General features: G+C 30.4%; 1 protein-coding gene across 1 annotated transcript in view; it reads right to left on the bottom strand.

The window, feature by feature from the left end:
- The window catches only part of LOC143072478 (importin-11-like), a 75,866-nt gene that overhangs the window by 38,854 nt on the left and 15,654 nt on the right, over positions 1–21,358 (bottom strand). The window contains exons 5-13 of the mRNA XM_076247404.1: positions 18,946–19,075; positions 18,543–18,650; positions 16,304–16,374; positions 10,920–11,019; positions 9,525–9,617; positions 7,926–8,081; positions 5,643–5,683; positions 3,989–4,127; positions 504–609 (exon numbers count right to left, since the gene is read on the bottom strand). Coding sequence (XP_076103519.1) covers positions 504–609; positions 3,989–4,127; positions 5,643–5,683; positions 7,926–8,081; positions 9,525–9,617; positions 10,920–11,019; positions 16,304–16,374; positions 18,543–18,650; positions 18,946–19,075 — 944 coding nt within the window. The remainder of the gene's footprint in view (positions 1–503; positions 610–3,988; positions 4,128–5,642; positions 5,684–7,925; positions 8,082–9,524; positions 9,618–10,919; positions 11,020–16,303; positions 16,375–18,542; positions 18,651–18,945; positions 19,076–21,358) is intronic.

Raw genomic sequence — 21,358 nt, 5'->3', positions numbered from 1 at the left:
CATGGTAAAACAATGATGTCCAAGTTTTCAAACAATGCTTAATATCATTTCCTTAAGAGTATATTGTCTTCAGTACATGTTCCTTAAATCTTTTTATGTTCTACATCATTTACAAACAAATAAACTAGCTACTTGAATTTAAAACTTATATCTATATATATATATATATATATGTATGTATGAATAGCGGGAATTCATAACTTGACACATATTCTCATATGCATGTGAACAAAAGAAATCTGTCATGAATAAAAACTCTTTAAAAATCTGGTGAGTTCAATACTCTTTTCTGGATTTATCTTTATCTAACCCAAAAAATTGAACTCCAATGATATATAAAACTTGATACCTGAAGTTAAATTCTTTTATGGTCAATTTGTTTTCAGGGAGTTGGGAAGTTTCTTTTAAAACAATTGCAAAATTTACCAATTTTATCAAAAGAGAATTTAAGGTATGTTTGTTATTAATCAGTACAGGAGCCTAGATGATGCAGAGATACCTACTTTACATGTCTATTTGTTAGTTCTGACAACAAATGACTTGTAAACCATTCATCAAAATTAATATCATCAAACAAATCAAAGGCCGACAGTCCTACAGCATTATACACTGAAATAGAACATCAACAAATATCAAAAAACACATTATAAATAAATTTTAATGAAACAGGAATTACTGTAGAGTGTGAATTCTACATTATCTTTAGGTTCATTCTATACTAAAATTAATTGTAACATGTGCCCTGATAACACTTGATAGAACTGAACAAAACAAAAGCTTAAATCCTTTATGCAGCCTCTGAAGCATGAACCAGGTGCTCCGCAGGGTGCAGCTGTATACAACCCCAGTGGTTGAACCCTGAACAGTTGGGGCAAATTTGGTCACAATATTCAAGCTTGTTTCTGTCTGAATTTGGATTGTGATCAAATTTTTGACATAATATAGGTTTTTGTCACAAAATTAATGTCAAAGAGCTAACAAATCTATTACACAATACTGTGCAATTGAAGATTTCTTCTTAAAACTTTTCAAAATTCGAAATTTGAAAAATTTTGAAAAAAAGGAAGCCCTTCAAAAAATGGTAAACAAAAAATCCCCCCCCAGACTTTTTGAAACCCCTTTGGAGCAATAACCCTTAAACTCAATCCCATGCTTTCCATTGCAGTATTGAACCTTGTAGTATAATTTCAGAGATATACATAACCCAAGTTATTGTCATGATTGTTTGGAAACTAGAAACATGCTTCTTTTTGGCCCTTTTTTTTGCCCCTAATTCCTACATATTTTGGACAATTAACCCAAAACTTGATCCAAGCCTCCCCTTTGTTATATGGTACATTGTGGTACAATTTCAGAGAGATCCATACAATTACACATAAGTTATTGTCTTGAAACTAGAAAAATGCTTGTTTTAACCCCTTTTTGGCCCTTTAATTCCTAAACTTTGGCCCCATAACCCCTAAAATAAATCGAACCTTCTACTTGTGGTTTTAAACATTGCGGTATGATTTCAGAGCAATTGAAATACTTCTACACAAGTTATTATCCTGAAACTAGAAAATGCTTGTTGTGGGCCCCTTTTGGGCCCCTCATTTCTAATCGATTGGGACCATCATCCCCAAAATCAATCCCAAACTTCCTTTTGTGGTATTGAACTTTCTGAAAAAATTTCATGAAGATCTATTCACTTAAACTAAAGTTATTATTCGGAAACCAATGTGTCTTTGTGGACGACGACACAGACAACGACATCATACCATTATACGATCCCAAAATTTTTCGTACCTTCATTTCCATACCTAATTATGTTAAATAATTAAAGTTGATTGATCTTTTTTCACCTACTGTGGATTCAGTTATTTTCTTGAGTACCAATTGCAATTTTTTGTAGATTGAGGAAAACCTGCATTTTTGTGGATATTTGATTTCAAGATTTTTCCAGTCTGTATACATTTTTATAAACCAGATGCTCCACAGGGTGCAGCTTTATACGACCCCAGAGGTTGAACCCTGAACGGTTGGGGCAAGTATGGACACAACATTCAAGCTGGATTCAGCTCTAAATTTGGATTTTGATTAAATAGTTGACACAGCATAGGTTTCTGACACAGAATGTGGTCTAATGAACTTAAAATATTTTTTTTGCCTTTGAGCAATTTACTATGTTGTTGAATATCAATCCTCTCAAAAAAATGTTTGAAGAAATTTTCTTTTTATTTATGAAATCTGAAATGAGAAAAATTTAACCCTCCCCCCCACCATTTTTTTTCCACATCCCCCTTTCCTTTTTTCCAAAACTGATCTCAATTCAAATTTCTAATGGAGTTTGCAACAATAACTACTCATTTAAATACATCATAAAATATTAAAATGTAAAATAAAGTGCTTGTTATCACTGAATGGTAAAGATTGTTTTAATTTATCAGTTGGTAGTAAAAGTGAATATACATTGTATATTGTATAAAACAATGATTTAAGTTGATTCAACTACTATTCTGGACAAAGAAAGATAACTCCAATTGAAAATTTCTTGCTATTGCACAATATTGTGCAATTAGATATTTCTTGCTATTGTGCAATACTGTGCAATTGAAAATATTTGCTATTGCACAATACTGTGTAATTGAAGATTTCTTGCTATTGCGCAATACTGTGCAATTGAAAATTTCTTGCTATTGCACAATACTGTGCAATTGAAGATTTCTTGCTATTGCTGAATACTGTGCAATTGAAAATTTCTTGCTATTGCACAATACTTAATATAATAATTTTGGATCCTGATTTGAACCAACTTGAAAACTGGGCCTATAGTAAAAAATCTAAGTACATGTTTAGATTCAGCATATCAAAAAAGCCCAAAAATTCAATTTTTGTTAAACCAAACTTAGTTTAATTTTGGACCCTTTGGACTTTAATGTAGACCAATTTGAAAACGGGACCAAAAATTAAGAATCTACATACACAGTTAGATTTGGCATATCAAAGAACCCCAATTATTCAATTTTTGATGAAATCAAACAAAGTTTAATTTTGGACCCCCATTTGGACCAACTTGAAAACTAGGCCAATAATTAAAAATCTAAGTACATTTTTAAATTCAGCATATCAAAGAACCCCAAGGATTCAATTTTTGTTTAAATCAAACTAAGTTTAATTTTGGACCCTTTGGACCTTAATGTAGACCAATTTGAAAATGGGACCAAAAATTAAGAATCTACAAACACAGTTAGATTCGGCATATCAAAGAACCCCAATTATTCAATTTTTGATGAAATCAAACAAAGTTCAATTTTGGACCCTTTGGGCCCCTTATTCCTAAACTATTGGGATCAAAACTCCCAAAAGCAGACCCAACCTTCCTTTTATGGTCATAAACCTTGAGTTTAAATTTCATAGATTTCTATTTACTTATACTAAAGGTATGGTGCGAAAACCAAGAATAATGCTTATTTGGGCCCTTTTTGGTCCCTAATTCCTAAACTGTTGGGACCTCAACTCCCAAAATCAATCCCAACCTTCCTTTTGTGGTCATAAAACTTGTGTCAAAATTTCATAGATTTCTATTTACTTAAACTAAAGTTATAGTGCGAAAACCAAGAAAATGCTTATTTGGGCCCTTTTTGGCCCCTAATTCCTAACATGTTGGGACCAAAACTACCAAAATCAATCCCAACCTTCCTTTTGTGGTCATAAACCTTGTGTTAAAATTTCATAGATTTCTATTCACTTTTACTAAAGTTAGAGTGTGAAAACTAAAAGTATCTGGACGACAACGTCGACGACGAAGACGACACAGACGACGACGACGCCAACGTGATACCAATATATATGACCAAAAATTTTTCAATTTTTGCAGTCGTATAAAAATTGTACTTTGTTGAACACTTTTAAATTCCTGGCCCCTCCCAGTAGTATTTTTAGTATACAGGGCCTGTACCCACAAAATATTAAAGAAAAAAAAATCCACAGAATATTATTTCCTACCTACCTGCATCTTTTCTTAAGACAGCCATTATATCATTAGGATCACTGGTCAGTTGTATCTGATGGACCATCTCTATCAATACTGGTGATAATGACATTCTATTCTCTTTAAATAATGCCAAAAATAAAGCTTCTGTACAGGGCTGCAATTAAAAACGTATCCAGGATGCTAACATTCAGTTTTCAAATAAAGAAAGCAATGATACAGGACAAGCAAAAATTAAAACAAAATCCATGTAAAAAAACAACAGTTAACATCATCATTTAATAAACAAATATCTTATTGCAAAACATTATTCCTATTTTATATCTGTCAACTGTCAACTGACCCAATTTTTGTGGATCATACCTAGGAATTTAGCCAATCACCAGAGAATTTATCACCTGTCAAATAAGATTTCATTGTATATTCCAATTTCTTTATATTCTAGATCATTAAGACTGCAATGATGTCTAAAATGCTAAATTATCTCACAAATTCTGTTTTTCTTGAATAGGAAATGTATTTTTTAACAGCAAATATTATTCATTGGTAAATATTAATAATCCTAAAAGCATTTGGAGTTTAAAATACAACTGAGTCAGAGAAAAATCTCAATCCTGTTTATCTCTTCTATTTAAGAAATAATTCCTTCATGTCATGTTCTATGCTCATTTTAACATGGGTAGGCATTATATTTGTCGATATTTTACTCTGAGCGTTAGCGAGGTGTAAAATGTGGTCAAATATAATGCCTACCCATGTTAAAATGAGCATAGAGCATGACATGAAGGAATTATTTCAATTCTAATAGGACAAATACAGTATTTTTATAGGTCGAAGCGTACGAAATTACCGTAAAAATGTTTGGCTGTTCCCGTTTCCTCCTCGAGGAGTCTGTGCATTGCATTTCAAATTTGATAAGTTTAAAAACTACGAGCAGGGTAAATATATGTTGTTTCATAAAAAAATATAATAAAAGTTTATGTTAGCTGCTTAAATGTATATATTTTAAAGGATAACGATGGAAATAACGTTAATATAAACAGTAAGTTCGTGCGCATGTGTCAAACATATTTTGTGCTCATTAGAACACGGCTTTGTTTGCAAAGCGTAATAAGGACGTCATATTAGAATTGATTATTTTAATAATACATAATTGTATATGTTTATAAGCACAATCATAAATGAGATAAAAAGATATAAATAGTACGGAAGACAACTCTATCTGTACAAAAAGTAGCCTCGGTAACATATTAAACGGTTTCAGTATGGGTACTTGAGACCTTATAATGTTAATTCTTTCAAATACAAAATAACAGATCATTTATTGAAATCAACCTAGCTGTATCAATAATATTAAAAACTGATCATATCATCATGTTTATTTTTTTCATCACATTTTATCCAAGTTGTATTGAACATTATTATCATACTTGACTTTTTATACTAATGTATGCAATGTATATGTTTGCATTTTGTTTGATTTCTCATGATGAGGGCCTCAGGGAAGATTAGTTATATAGCTAACTGTGTAACCCTCATAAAATAAAGTATTGTTGTTGTTGTTGTTGTTATAATGGTTTTGTTCTTTTTGTCTCATTGTTAATCAAGCAGATTTTTTTCTTTCTAGAATTAAAAAATCTGACACAATCTAGAATGTTTATCATATTCTTACCTTTATTGAATATCTATATGAATCACCTATTTCTTCTTGACCTGTAATTTGAAAACAAAATAGTTACACATAGTTTCACATGTTTCAGATTTAAGTGTAGACTTCTAAATTCTTCAAGAAAAATTATACCCATATAAATGACCAAGCAAGCTGATCAAAATTTAAGATTCTTTCTGTCATTAATAATAACTATTGGGGAAAAAAATTGAAAAGAATTTCATTATAGATTTTCATAATATGAGTCATTTCGTTACTTAATTTTATAAAAATAGTTTTGCAACGATCCAAAAACAATAACTTTTAAAACTAGAGGCCCTAAAGAGCCTGTGTTGCTCATTTTGGTTTATGTGCATATTAAACAAAGGACACAGTTGGATTCATGACAAAATTGTGTTTCAGTGTTGATGATGTGTTTGTAGATCTTACTTTACTGAACAATCTTGCTGCTGACAATTATCTCTATCTATAATGAAATTGGCCCAGAATGTGACAGTGAAAAATATTTTGTAAAAATTTACAACCAGATGCTCTGCAGGGCACAGCTTTATACGACCGCAGGGTTCGAACCCTGAACATTTGGTCAAGTATGGACACAGCATTTAAGCTTGATACAGCTCTGAATTTGGATTGTGATTAAATAGTTGACACAACACAGGCTTCTGACACATAATGAATGTGGTCTAAAAACTTAAACTGAAAAAAACTTTAAATTTTAAATTGGACATACTATTATATAATTATGGTCTTATATCCAAAATCTAAATAGATAGTTAGATTCAGCATATCAAAGAACCCCAATAATTCAATTTTTGATGAAATCAAATAAAGCTCAATTTTGGACCCTTTAGACTTCAATGTGGACCAATCTGATAACCGGGCCAAAACATCAAAAATCTAAATACATGGTTAGATTAAGCATATATCAAAGAACCCCATATATACAATTTTTGTTGAAATCAAACAAAGTTTAATTTTGGACCGCAATTTGGACCAACTTGAAAACTGGGCCTATAATCAAAAATATAAATACATGTTTAGATTCAGCATATCAAAGAACCTCAAGGATTCAATTTTTGTTGAAATCAAACAAAGTTTAATTTTGGACCACGATTTGGACCAACTTGAAAACTGGGCCCATAATAAAAAATCAAGGTACATGTTTAGATTCAGCATATCAAAAAACCCCAAGAATTCAATTCTTATTAAAATCAAACTAAGTTTAATTTTGGACCCTTTGGACCTTAATGTAGACCAATTTGAAAATGGGACCAAAAATTAAGAATCTACAATTCTACATACACAGTTAGATTGGGCATATCAAAGAACCCCAATTATTCAATTTTTGATGAATTCAAACAGTTTAATTTTGGACCCTTTGGGCCCCTTATTCCTAAACTGTTGGGACCAAAACTCTCAAAATCAACCCCAACCTTCCTTTTGTGGTCATAAACCTTTAGATTTCTATTAACTTAAACTTAAGTTATAGTGCGAAAACCAATGTGTCTTGGGACGACGACGCCAACATCATACCAATATTCAACCGCAAATTTTTTTTGAAGTCGTATAAAAACGGCAAAATTTTCTTAAAATTACCAATTTAAGGGCAGCAACCCAACAACAGGGTCTCTGATTCATTTGATAATTTCAGGGCAGATAGATCTTGACCTGATAAACAATTTTATCCCACGTCAGATTTGCTCTAAATGCTTTGGTTTCATATTTAAGCCAAAATCTTCATTTTACCCCTTTGTTCTATTTTTAGCCATGGCGGCCATCTTAGTTGGTTGGCCGGGTCACCGGATGCATTTTTTAAACTAGATACCCAAATGATGATTGTGGTCAAGTTTGGTTTATTTGGCCCAGTTGTTTCAGAGGAGAAGATTTTTGTAAAAGTTAATGACGACGGACGCCAAGTGATGAGAAAAGCTCACTTGGCCCTTAAGGCCAGGTGAGCTAAAAACTGACGTACCAAATACCAAAATCAAATATACCAAAAACATCAAATCACTTAAATTTCAGGAGAATTTGTTAATATCTGAGCAACCTGTAAAAAAAATTCAATACTGGATTAAAAGCTTATCATTTTTGCAAAAAAAGAAACTACTTAATTTTTTTGGAATTTATAATTTGGACAGGTAAAATTGGGATAAAATGAATACCTTGACAAAGCAGAAATGATTCTGTGGAAAGGGTTCATTTCTGTTGGAGTAATAGTTTGTCTTTTCTAGTCTATTTTGAACTTTTTTACATGACAACAACAGCCAGCAGATCTGAAATACTTACAAAATTCTTCTGGATCTGTATCCCAGGTATTCAGATCTTCAGAGGACAATAAAAAATACTGTGACACTAATCTTCGACAGATTTCTGACAAGGTAGCAAATGTGAAAAATTCTGTTTTTATTTTGCATGATTCTTGTCTCATAGGTTCTGTTAACTCTGAAATATTATGATATCTTTATAAGAGTATGTCAAAATTCTCAGCTCTAAAATCTATTGGAAAATAACTATGCAACAATTGTCCATTAATATTATTGATGTCATCTATAATATTAAAGGAGAAGACCTCATTTTGTGTGTCGCTTCTCTTCTTTCCACCATAAATTAATCAACACCCCTCTGTGTCCTATAGGTACAGTGCATATATAGTCGCATTTGTTATCCATTCATATGATTATTCAGATTGAGTTATTTTGGGAGATAAAACGAGAAAAAAGGCATCCAGATATTGTCCCTTCATTGGACAAAATTTTAAGTCAGATTATACTTCCGGTTTGCGGTTTGCGTTTTTCTGTATACTTTGAACATACATATACTACGAATAAAGTGTATTTTCAGAATTTTTAACTGGTTTCATTTTCAAGTTAACTATCCACGGCGGTCACAGAGTTTATTAAATAGACAGGGTCTGTATACTATATCAATGACCACCATGGATCGATTAGTAAACTTAGAATCGAAAGTAAATACACTTTATCTATATAGTAATGAATGTCCATAATATACAGATAAGCGCTAAAATTATTCATGTGAACTTTTGATACCTTTTCTGAAATTCTCCAGTCATTAAATCTTTTACAAAATTCATTGATTACAAAAAAAAGAAGATGTGGTATGATTGCCATGTTGAGACAACTCTCCATAAGAGCCCAAAATGACACAGAAATTAACACCTATAGGTCACTGTACGGCCTTCAACAAAGAGCAAAGCCCATACCGCATACTCAGCTTCAGAAGGCCCCGAAATGACAATGTAAAACAATGCAAACGAGAAAACTAGCGGCCTTATTTATGTACATAAAATGAACGAAAAACAAATATTTAACACATAAACAAACGACAACCACTGAATTACAGGCTCCTTACTTAAATGTTCATAACATACTAAATGTACGTTCATATTGAAATTGATAGAAAACCAAAAATTAGGAACTTTGGAAATAAAGGTGGATGGATAAAAAAAACATTTTCCTGTCCCCAATAACCTATGACTTATGATACTTTTGCTGAAATTCTCCATTCATTCAGTATTTTACAAAATTCCTCCAACAACACTTTACATACTTTAAACTACGCTCTGAATGCCCGCGATTTCGCAGTCGTGTTCTAGTGACTTTTTACAATTACAATGCCTTACATTATTTTAATGGTTTAACAGTCAGCCATTGCACCAAAACAGCTTAGTTGTACATTTAATTTGTAGATTCTTGTGATTAAACAATTGAAAATAACTTTTCTTTGAATAGGTATCTCAATCAGGCCATATAAAATTATCTCCCTTAGTAAATCTTGATATTTCAGTTTCTAACATATAATTTGGGTTTGCAATATAAAACTTTTCAGGGTGGGGAGAAATAAAAAGAATTAGTTATTCCAACATACCTGATGAGTTCCTTAATGGTTTATACATATCACACAGTACTATTGACTTCATCAAATTAAAACAATTCACTGTAAACTTCTCAAATAACAGACCTACAAATATAAAACAGTTAAAAGTAATTCTTTAGAAAAAGTTTGTATGATAAAACTCATTTTGTTCTTGCCATCTATCACAAAAGAAATATCAAATATCGAATACATATTTATCAATAGACGTCTTTAGCTACTGTTGAAATGAAGTTGCAACAGAAATATAATGTGACACTGTTTTTATGAATTAAACTTTTGAACACAAATTATCAGATTGTCATCACTGAGTGATTTGTTTGTTTTTAAATGTTATGCATATTCTTTATTTTTTTGGTTAAAAAGAACACTTGCTACTTGCAGCACTATTGGCTATTTTGTGGTGGTAAGTTTTCATGAGTGGAGGAAGCCAGGGTGCATGCAGAGTGAAGAGAACCATAACCTTGGGTAAAAAAACTGACTATCTTTATCAATTAAGATTAGAGCAGAGTAAATCTGCCATATGCGGGGTTAAAACCCACAGCCTCAATGTTGACAAGTTATTGAGACAGTAGTTGGACTACAACGACAACTCTGAAACTAGTGCATCTTTGATTTGTAAGCAAACAGACTTAACAAGATGATTCCAATAAATACTGGGCCCTGATACCTTTCAGTAATAATGTTACTGACAATTAATGCTTTAAAAATATAACTTACAGGTGTATGATAATGTACAATGACAGGGCTTTGGAATTCCCATTTACTGGGGAAAGAAAAAAAATCTTAGGGTAACTAAATGAAAACTGAGGTACCACTTTCCCTTTGGGAAAGTAAATTGTCTTTACGAGGCACCTTCTGGTGCATTGTATTCTTCTTTGAGAAAAGTCAGTTATTGGACAAATTCAATTATAGAAACTGGTTCCCTGAATTAATCACTTGCTTCTGTGCATATACAGTGGTAGTTTGTTATTAACTTATCAGTAAACAACAATGGAGGTCATGAAGCCATGAGTTTGCATAAATACTATATCTACACTGATTCATCTAAGAAATGGAAATTATTAAATAGTAATGTAGTCAAACCTGTTGTATGTTCACAAATAAAGTTGTTTATGGATTTTATTTAATTGTTCGTTCATCAATTAGCCTTTTTTTAATTAAAAAAAAATAAGAATGGGAAAGTGAAAATGAAAACTGATGCGAGAAAGTAAAATTTTAAGATAACTTGCCCGTGGGTAAGTCAATTTACAAAATAATTCCGAAGCCCTGAATGATGTACAGAAACAAATCATAGTAGATTCAACAGCAATGATGTAAAACTGCTTGCATTTCAAAATATTTTGGAGATGAACAGAAAACAAACTAGGAAACAATATATTTGCTTACCTTTCTCTGACTCTGAGAAGTTATAAGCTACTGTTAACTCTAATGATGGTCTTATCAATGGTATAAATGTAACAGGATGCATATCAACCAAATCTAACAACTGAAAGTAAATGATAATTTTAATCATGTTAATTACGCGTCGCCAGGTAAACTAAATTTGCAACAGTAAAACTACCGATGGACGTCCTTAAAGCTTCAAATACAATACAGTTATCTCTATTCTAATGCAAAACAAGTTCATAATTAAATTTCAATCATTATTTCAGTGTAAAATCTTCATTAAAGAAAATTCCGCGAAAATATGTTATCTTCTTTGGTCCCTACACTAGGTGACGTCATAGGTATGCTTCCGGCGTCAAACATAAACACCGGGCGTTTACTGGCTTCTGTGCCGCTTCAGAATGTAATAAAATTTGATAAAAAGAGGATTTTTAGGTGCAACATGTGAGTTTTATGGCTTATTATTGTAGAAATTACACATGTCAATACATTCAGCAATTCAAAATATCAGCTACCTTAGTTACAGACAAGGAGATAGATAATTTTACGCCAACTGTCATCCAATCAAAACCATTGATACAAACTAATTGCATTAGAATATGCTTTTGCCCTTTTTCCTTTCATTTGCAGCAGTCTTAAAGTAAGGAAGTGACAATTCATTATTTTATACCATAATCTTCATTCACACTAGATATATATATACAGGTCATGCAATTCTGCAAGTTGCCTCAATTTTAATTGAATGTATTTACAAAGGTAAAATGTATTAACAAATAAATCAACATAAGCCACAATTCTGCAAGGTGCCTCGATTCTAATTGAATGGATTTACAAAGGTAAAATGTATTTAAAAATAAATCAACATAAGCCACAATTCTGCAAGGTGCCTCAATTTTAATTGAATGTATTTACAAGGGGTAAAATGTATTTAAAAATAAATCAACATAAGCCACAATTCTGCAAGGTGCCTCAATTTTAATTGAATGTATTTACAAAGGTAAAATGTATTTACAAATAAATCAACATAAGCCACAATTCTGCAAGGTGCCTCAATTTTAATTGAATGTATTTACAAAGGTAAAATGTATTTAAAAATAAATCAACATAAGCCACAATTCTGCAAGGTGCCTCAATTTTAATTGAATGTATTTACAAAGGTAAAATGTATTTACAAATAAATCAACATAAGCCACAATTCTGCAAGGTGCCTCAATTTTAATTGAATGTATTTACAAAGGTAAAATGTATTTAAAAATAAATCAACATAAGCCACAATTCTGCAAGGTGCCTCAATATTAATTGAATGTATTTACAAGGGGTAAAATGTATTTAAAAATAAATCAACATAAGCCACAATTCTGCAAGGTGCCTCAATTTTAATTGAATTTATTTACAAAGGTAAAATGTATTTACAAATAAATCAACATAAGCCACAATTCTGCAAGGTGCCTCAATTTTAATTGAATGTATTTACAAAGGTAAAATGTATTTAAAAATAAATCAACATAAGCCACAATTCTGCAAGGTGCCTCAATTTTAATTGAATGTATTTACAAAGGTAAAATGTATTTAAAAATAAATCAACATAAGCCACAATTCTGCAAGGTGCCTCAATTTTAATTGAATGTATTTACAAAGGTAAAATGTATTTAAAAATAAATCAACATAAGCCACAATTCTGCAAGGTGCCTCAATTTTAATTGAATGTATTTACAAAGGTAAAATGTATTCAAAAATAAATCAACATAAGCCACAATTCTGCAAGGTGCCTCAATTTTAATTGAATGTATTTACAAAGGTAAAATGTATTTACAAATAAATCAACATAGGCCACAATTCTGCAAGGTGCCTCAATTTTAATTGAATGTATTTACAAGGGGTAAAATGTATTTAAAAATAAATCAACATAAGCCACAATTCTGCAAGGTGCCTCAATTTTAATTGAATGTATTTACAAAGGTAAAATGTATTTACAAATAAATCAACATAAGCCACAATTCTGCAAGGTGCCTCAATTTTAATTGAATGTATTTACAAAGGTAAAATGTATTTAAAAATAAATCAACATAAGCCACAATTCTGCATGGTGCCTCAATTTTAATTGAATGTATTTACAAAGGTAAAATGTATTTAAAAATAAATCAACATAAGCCACAATTCTGCAAGGTGCCTCAATTTTAATTGAATGTATTTACAAAGGTAAAATGTATTTAAAAATAAATCAACATAAGCCACAATTCTGCAAGGTGCCTCAATTTTAATTGAATGTATTTACAAAGGTAAAATGTATTTAAAAATAAATCAACATAAGCCACAATTCTGCAAGGTGCCTCAATTTTAATTGAATGTATTTACAAAGGTAAAATGTATTTAAAAATAAATCAACATAAGCCACAATTCTGCAAGGTGCCTCAATTTTAATTGAATGTATTTACAAAGGTAAAATGTATTTACAAATAAATCAACATAAGCCACAATTCTGCAAGGTGCCTCAATTTTAATTGAATGTATTTACAAAGGTAAAATGTATTTAAAAATAAATCAACATAAGCCACAATTCTGCAAGGTGCCTCAATATTAATTGAATGTATTTACAAGGGGTAAAATGTATTTAAAAATAAATCAACATAAGCCACAATTCTGCAAGGTGCCTCAATTTTAATTGAATTTATTTACAAAGGTAAAATGTATTTACAAATAAATCAACATAAGCCACAATTCTGCAAGGTGCCTCAATTTTAATTGAATGTATTTACAAAGGTAAAATGTATTTAAAAATAAATCAACATAAGCCACAATTCTGCAAGGTGCCTCAATTTTAATTGAATGTATTTACAAAGGTAAAATGTATTTAAAAATAAATCAACATAAGCCACAATTCTGCAAGGTGCCTCAATTTTAATTGAATGTATTTACAAAGGTAAAATGTATTTAAAAATAAATCAACATAAGCCACAATTCTGCAAGGTGCCTCAATTTTAATTGAATGTATTTACAAAGGTAAAATGTATTCAAAAATAAATCAACATAAGCCACAATTCTGCAAGGTGCCTCAATTTTAATTGAATGTATTTACAAAGGTAAAATGTATTTACAAATAAATCAACATAGGCCACAATTCTGCAAGGTGCCTCAATTTTAATTGAATGTATTTACAAGGGGTAAAATGTATTTAAAAATAAATCAACATAAGCCACAATTCTGCAAGGTGCCTCAATTTTAATTGAATGTATTTACAAAGGTAAAATGTATTTACAAATAAATCAACATAAGCCACAATTCTGCAAGGTGCCTCAATTTTAATTGAATGTATTTACAAAGGTAAAATGTATTTAAAAATAAATCAACATAAGCCACAATTCTGCATGGTGCCTCAATTTTAATTGAATGTATTTACAAAGGTAAAATGTATTTAAAAATAAATCAAATAAGCCACAATTCTGCAAGGTGCCTCAATTTTAATTGAATGTATTTACAAAGGTAAAATGTATTTAAAAATAAATCAACATAAGCCTCAATTCTGCAAGGTGCCTCAATTTTAATTGAATGTATTTACAAAGGTAAAATGTATTTAAAAATAAATCAACATACGCCACAATTCTGCAAGGTGCCTCAATTCTAATTGAATGTATTTACAAAGGTAAAATGTATTTAAAAATAAATCAACATAAGCCACAATTCTGCAAGGTGCCTCAATATTAATTGAATGTATTTACAAGGGGTAAAATTTATTTAAAAATAAATCAACATAAGCCACAATTCTGCAAGGTGCCTCAATTTTAATTGAATGTATTTACAAAGGTAAAATGTATTTACAAAAAAATCAACATAAGCCACAATTCTGCAAGGTGCCTCAATTCTAATTGAATGTATTTACAAAGGTAAAATGTATTTAAAAATAAATCAACATAAGCCACAATTCTGCAAGGTGCCTCAATATTAATTGAATGTATTTACAAGGGGTAAAATGTATTTAAAAATAAATCAACATAAGCCACAATTCTGCAAGGTGCCTCAATTTTAATTGAATGTATTTACAAAGGTAAAATGTATTTAAAAATAAATCAACATAAGCCACAATTCTGCAAGGTGCCTCAATTTTAATTGAATGTATTTACAAAGGTAAAATGTATTTAAAAATAAATCAACATAAGCCACAATTCTGCAAGGTGCCTCAATTTTAATTGAATGTATTTACAAAGGTAAAATGTATTTGACAAATAAATCAACATAAGCCACAATTCTGCAAGGTGCCTCAATTTTAATTGAATGTATTTACAAAGGTAAAATGTATTTACAAATAAATCAACATAAGCCACAATTCTGCAAGGTGCCTCAATTTTAATTGAATGTATTTAGAAAGGTAAAATGTATTTAAAAATAAATCAACATAAGCCACAATTCTGCAAGGTGCCTCAATTTTAATTGAATGTATTTACAAAGGTAAAATGTATTTAAAAATAAATCAACATAAGCCACAATTCTGCAAGGTGCCTCAATTCTAATTGATGTATTTACAAAGGTAAAATGTATTTAAAAATAAATCAAAATAAGCCACAATTCTGCAAGGTGCCTCAATATTAATTGAATGTATTTACAAGGGGTAAAATTTATTTAAAAATAAATCAACATAAGCCACAATTCTGCAAGGTGCCTCAATTTTAATTGAATGTATTTACAAAGGTAAAATGTATTTACAAATAAATCAACATAAGCCACAATTCTGCAAGGTGCCTCAATTTTAATTGAATGTATTTACAAAGGTAAAATGTATTTAAAAATAAATCAACATAAGCCACAATTCTGCAAGGTGCCTCAATTTTAATTGAATGTATTTACAAAGGTATTTACAAATAAATCAACATAGGCCACAATTCTGCAAGGTGCCTCAATATTAATTAAATGTATTTACAAGGGGTAAAATGTATTTAAAAATAAATCAACATACACGAAAAACTGTGAAGAAAAATAATTAAGATCCAAACTGAAACAATTTTAAATAGATAACTAGATGACAATACTTTCATTTGAATCTTGTGAAATAGTATCTTTATTTATTGATATTTTATTGACTATTTTTCAGAACATGGTACTCAAGTTAAGTGATACATATTTTTTCTTACTTGGGAAGAAAGAGAATATATGACATCACAAGCCTCAGTTATTGACCTTGCCTTGGAAGACATTGATAAACAAATTGTCATCAATATCGAAGATATTTTATAGCTACAACTTATTGAGGAATCGCACCTATCAATGAGATTGTAGTTGAAAATATCCTACAAGTTTGTAAACTAATTGATAATCTAAAAGTATGAGAGTTCTTAAAATAAATTTTTATAACAAAATAAATTACTTCCCCTGTGTCAGTCATTGTAACTTACCACTTTTGTCATTAGGATAATAATTTTTTCACATTTTTCTATCACCTGGTGATTGCCCCACATACTCTGTCCTGTAAAACAAATAAGTATACCAGTAAATATAAATAGCTGCAGAAGGTATAAATGCATGTATATCAAGGTGGAACTAAGAAATGCTAATCTTCCCTGGGACTTTCTTCTTAGTATACATGCATATATATTCTAATTCTTTATGCTGACATTGAAAAAGGCATAACTATATCTCCCCAACTACAACTTTTGATGAAGACAAGCTGGATTTCATTTTTCATTGAATATCAAAAAATATTAAGATTACTATGGTTTCATACAAACAAAGCTTTATACCAATATAGCATAATATCCCTAAATATTGATAAACAAACTTTGTTTGCAACAACAGCACACTTTTCTATACTGATTATTTATGATTTTCAATAAATTGAATAAATGCTTTTAGCTTTGTTTTATAAAGTATGATGTAATTCTGTTAAGAAAGATTTTTCAAACAGATCTAACTCTGAAATGAGAGAAAGAACCAATGTTGTTCTTAAGGAAGTTCACTTGTCATGTTTTGGAATCTTAGTCACGATTTTCGGAATCCTCTGGTTTTATTCATTTGAATGCATTAAAAAAATTTGCCCATTGACCCTAATTTTTCTTTTTATAAATATTATACATGTATAAATATAAGCCATCTGTAAATGTTTTATAAAATCTTTGTCATTTTTTAATACTTTTTGGGCACTTAAACTTGATAATGCTATGAAAAGTCAAGAGAGAAAAATTTCCAGTCAAAATTTCAATGGCTATTATCTTAAAATCAAGCACATTGCAGGGATCTCCATGGCCTGTTTAACAATAGCGCCCCGCCATCGTCAAATGACTCGCGCCATCATTAAATTGTCTTGCGCTATCGTTAAATTGTCTTCCACCATCGTTCAAAACTTCATCATTCTTTGTAGCCCGACCCCATTTTTTTTATCAATTAAAATCAAATGCATTTAATTGCATAACCCTTAGGCTTTTTATGTTATTATTCAATAAAGTTCTAAAGCCTGAGGGATATCTGGATTAAGATCGCTAATCGCCTGTACCTGAGCTTGTACAGGTAGATCAACAAACCAGACAGGAGAATACTATCTGAGGATAGACGATCCATTTGTCGAATTAATCAACTAAGTTTCAGCAAATGATTATGATAATTTAGATTAAATAAATAAATTAATAATCCAGTTACAAAGAAAACAGTTTAACAAGTCAAACACATGCTTTATTTGACTTACGCAATCAGCATCCCCCTTTTTTAAGAAGTACAAAATAAGACGCAAAACAGTAAATATTATTTCATCGCAAATAACTCGACTACTGCTGTAACGATAATTTAGAATTACTTTTAAAATTTTAAAGTAAAAACTTAAATATTTCCTGTAAAGAAATATTGTATTGTAATTCCGAATTATTTTTGTATATTACAATCAAATTGATACATCTGCGTTTCTGGTTTCTATTCAGACTCGAAAGATGCATGTTGCACAGCATCAATTTGCCAGATAAAGTCATTAAAAACCTTTTCATTTGTCAACGTTTGCTTTACAAATCTCTTTAACCTTTTACATAACCCATACGAATCGTTTTGTTGTTGCTGCAAATCAGCCATACCGGTAATGGGTTCTGAATTTGACAGTGTCCATGAAAAATAAGCTCCACATCATATGATTTTTAACCCCCATAACAATTAAATCTACATGGGAACCTTCATGACAGTTTTTGGTCATTCTCGACTAAGGGGGGACCATGAAGACTTTGCATTTGAATGGTTAAAAACGGGAATAAATGAAATATTGATACTTCTTATTCTATAATGAAAATTCAAATAAATATAATTTAAATAAGCAATGAATTAGCATGTTCACTATTCCTTGTATGAAGGGATAAAATACTTCCGATTGCACTACACTGTACAGCGTAGACACGGTTTGTAATGGTGAAAGTTCCTCCATTGTTCAATTTTCATCCATGGAGATCCCTGCATTGACCTATTTTTTTGCTCTTTTAGTTCCTTTAATAATCCCCTATCAATATATACTAGTGTTATGAAAAGCTTGTTATTTTGAAACTGAGTAGCGAACCTGGAGCCTTAATATCCCAACCTGTGTATCCTATTGAACTAAATCTTTGATAAAACGCATGGGGTACATTTTTTAATATTCCAAAACTCTGTTAAATGTAAATAACTCACTGCAATCCAACATTTGCTTAAATCTTGTAAATATTTGCTTGAGGAAAATGTTAACATCTGCATTTTCACCAGGTTCTTTGAATCCAAATGCTGTCTGCTTCCTTAAAACTGTAATGAGATTGTACATAAAAATATATTTGTTAACTGGAGGGTTTAAAAATTAGAGATCAGAAACTATTTCTGATGGATGCACTCACAGACAAACAGACTGATAGACACACAAACGGGAAGACAGTGCACAATTCTATAACCAGTTGGCATTCACAAACCCACAACTGTTTTTTTAAAAGCATCTATCTTTTGGGTAATTCTTGTCTTTTGATTGCTGTCTCATTTACATATACCCCTATTTGTCTTTTATTACAAAAGAGTTATTATGTTTGTAAATAATTTATATACTTACTTCTTAATGCCAGTATACTTTTATCTAAAGAATTGTTAGAGTTGTCGCTCTGTTTTAGGGCTAATTGTCCAAACTGATCCAGGGTTGTTGTCCAAAGACCAAGGATAAAACTAAATACATCATTGGTTAACTGAAATATAATCAAAAAAATATTTCAAGGCCATTTATTAAGACTATTAAAACAAACATCTTTTGGGGCCTTTATAGCTGACTATGTGGTATGGACTTTGCTCATTGTTGAAGGCCGCAAGTGACATAAAGTTGTTAATTTCTGTGTCTTTTGATCTCTTGTGAAAAGTTGTCTCATTGGCAATCATATACCATATCTTCTTTTTTTATATATCTTCATAAAGAGAGTTAGTATATTAATTAACATGTACTTGTATCTGCTGTAAGATTTTTCAAAAACTAAATTATGGACTTACTTTTCTAACTTTTGTTGTGCAATAACCATGATAATTTCAAAAACACTTGCTGTTGTCAAGACATTTGTCAATGATTTTGCATCAAAACAAATTGAGAATTCACAGTAAAAGATATAGTTTCTTGCAGATTATTCTTTACAGGTATTCCAATGGCAAAGTTTAAGGTCAGTGTAATAAAAGAATAAATAATCCAAGAATTCAAATAAATCCTGAACGAACAATACTTATAATACACTCATGTAATACAAAAATTGGTGAAATATTGTGTTGTTCAGTCAATCTCTAAATATTTTTCTATATTTCAATTCTTAAATTAGTTATTCTTGACCTATTTCTTCACAGATAAAGTTAATCAACCACAAATAAGAAAAAAACAGGATAAATAATAAAATTATATTGATTGATTGAATTTTCTGTATTTAATGCCAACTTCAGGACTAATGGCTATTTTAAGTGGCATTATTTTTTTTCTATGTTTTTCCATCCCATTGTTTTAAAATCATATGAAACAAGTGACTGGTGAAAAATAATGTTTATCCAATTCTTGAACCAATGCATGTATATATCATAAACTTAGTCCTCTGTGCACATTTTATCATTTTTTATGCAAATATATTGTGTAATCGTCAATTTTTTTTCTCTCTGTCTGTTATGATTTCACAAATATGGCTGCTCATTAAATGCCGTGTTTTGAAGCCAAAGTTTACCAATTGTCACCTTATAGTAAATAATCAACAAAAACATGGGTATTGAGCACACGTTTAACATGTATAATAAAAAAATTGTTTATTTTAATGACAGATCCATGCGTATTGCGATCACCAGATTTTTACGAGGAGGGTCACGCTTAGGTCACTATGCATACAGAAAATATGTTGGCGGATTGCTTCCTGGAAGCAAGCAATTAAAAATAAGTAAACTTCTTCTAAATGTGGACAAATTAAAGAATTTTCCTCAGAAAAAAGTATATGTACACAAGTTGTATAATGAAAACTATCCATTTAGTTATAAAAAACATATGCTTATTTTTTTGAATTTGAGGTTTCATATGACTTTAACTCTGAGACACAGATACCAGAGAAATGAATTTTTTTTAAATAAATAATTTACGCCATGCATTTTCTCAGAATTGCAGATTATTAAAGAAAAAAAGTGCAGTAGCAAAATTTTAGGAGGCTGTCTTATCAAAATCCATAATTTTTTTTCCACTAATTTGTACTTGCATCTGCTGTAAGATTTCAAAATGAAGTTTCTATTATGTTTTTTTTCAAGAATATAATAAAAAGTATGGGTCTCCGGACTTTTTTTAACACTACATGTACAGGTTGTGAAGAATTGTCAGATTTTAATTATGCGTAGAAAATCCAATTTTGTGTGATAAAAAGAAAACTACCAGGTAGAATTTTAAGATAAAATGTTAGAAGACAGTGGTGGATCCAGAAGGGGGCAATATTATATTGGCACATTTCCAATGAAGTTATTTACATAAAGTTATTGGCAAATAAAAATAGAAAATGACATCATAGTCATGTCTGGCAAATGTCCAACATACATTATCTAAAAACATTTTAGATAAGATAAGGAAAAAAGCTTCATCAGCAACATTTTATATTGGCAAATTTCCAATGAAGTTATTTACATAAAGTTATTGGCAAATAAAAATAGAAAATGACATCATAGTCATGTCTGGCAAATTTCCAACATATATTATCAACTACTATTCTATACAAAGAAAGATAACTCCAATTGAAAATTAATTGCTATTGCACAATATTGTGCAATTAGATATTTCTTGCTATTGTGCAATACTGTGCAATTGAAAATTTCTTGCTATTGCACAATACTTGATATGGAATCCTGATTTGGACCAACTTGAAAACTGGGCCCATAATCAAAAATCAAAGTACATATTTAGATAAAGCATATCAAATAAGCCCAAGAATTTAATTTTTGTTAAAATCAAACTTAGTTTAATTTTGGACCCTTTG

The sequence above is a fragment of the Mytilus galloprovincialis genome, chromosome 4, assembly GCF_965363235.1.
Source record: "Mytilus galloprovincialis chromosome 4, xbMytGall1.hap1.1, whole genome shotgun sequence".
Classification (NCBI taxonomy): domain Eukaryota; kingdom Metazoa; phylum Mollusca; class Bivalvia; order Mytilida; family Mytilidae; genus Mytilus; species Mytilus galloprovincialis.
The sequence above is the reverse complement of the archived record's forward strand: the minus strand, read 5'-3'. Positions and strand labels throughout refer to the sequence as shown.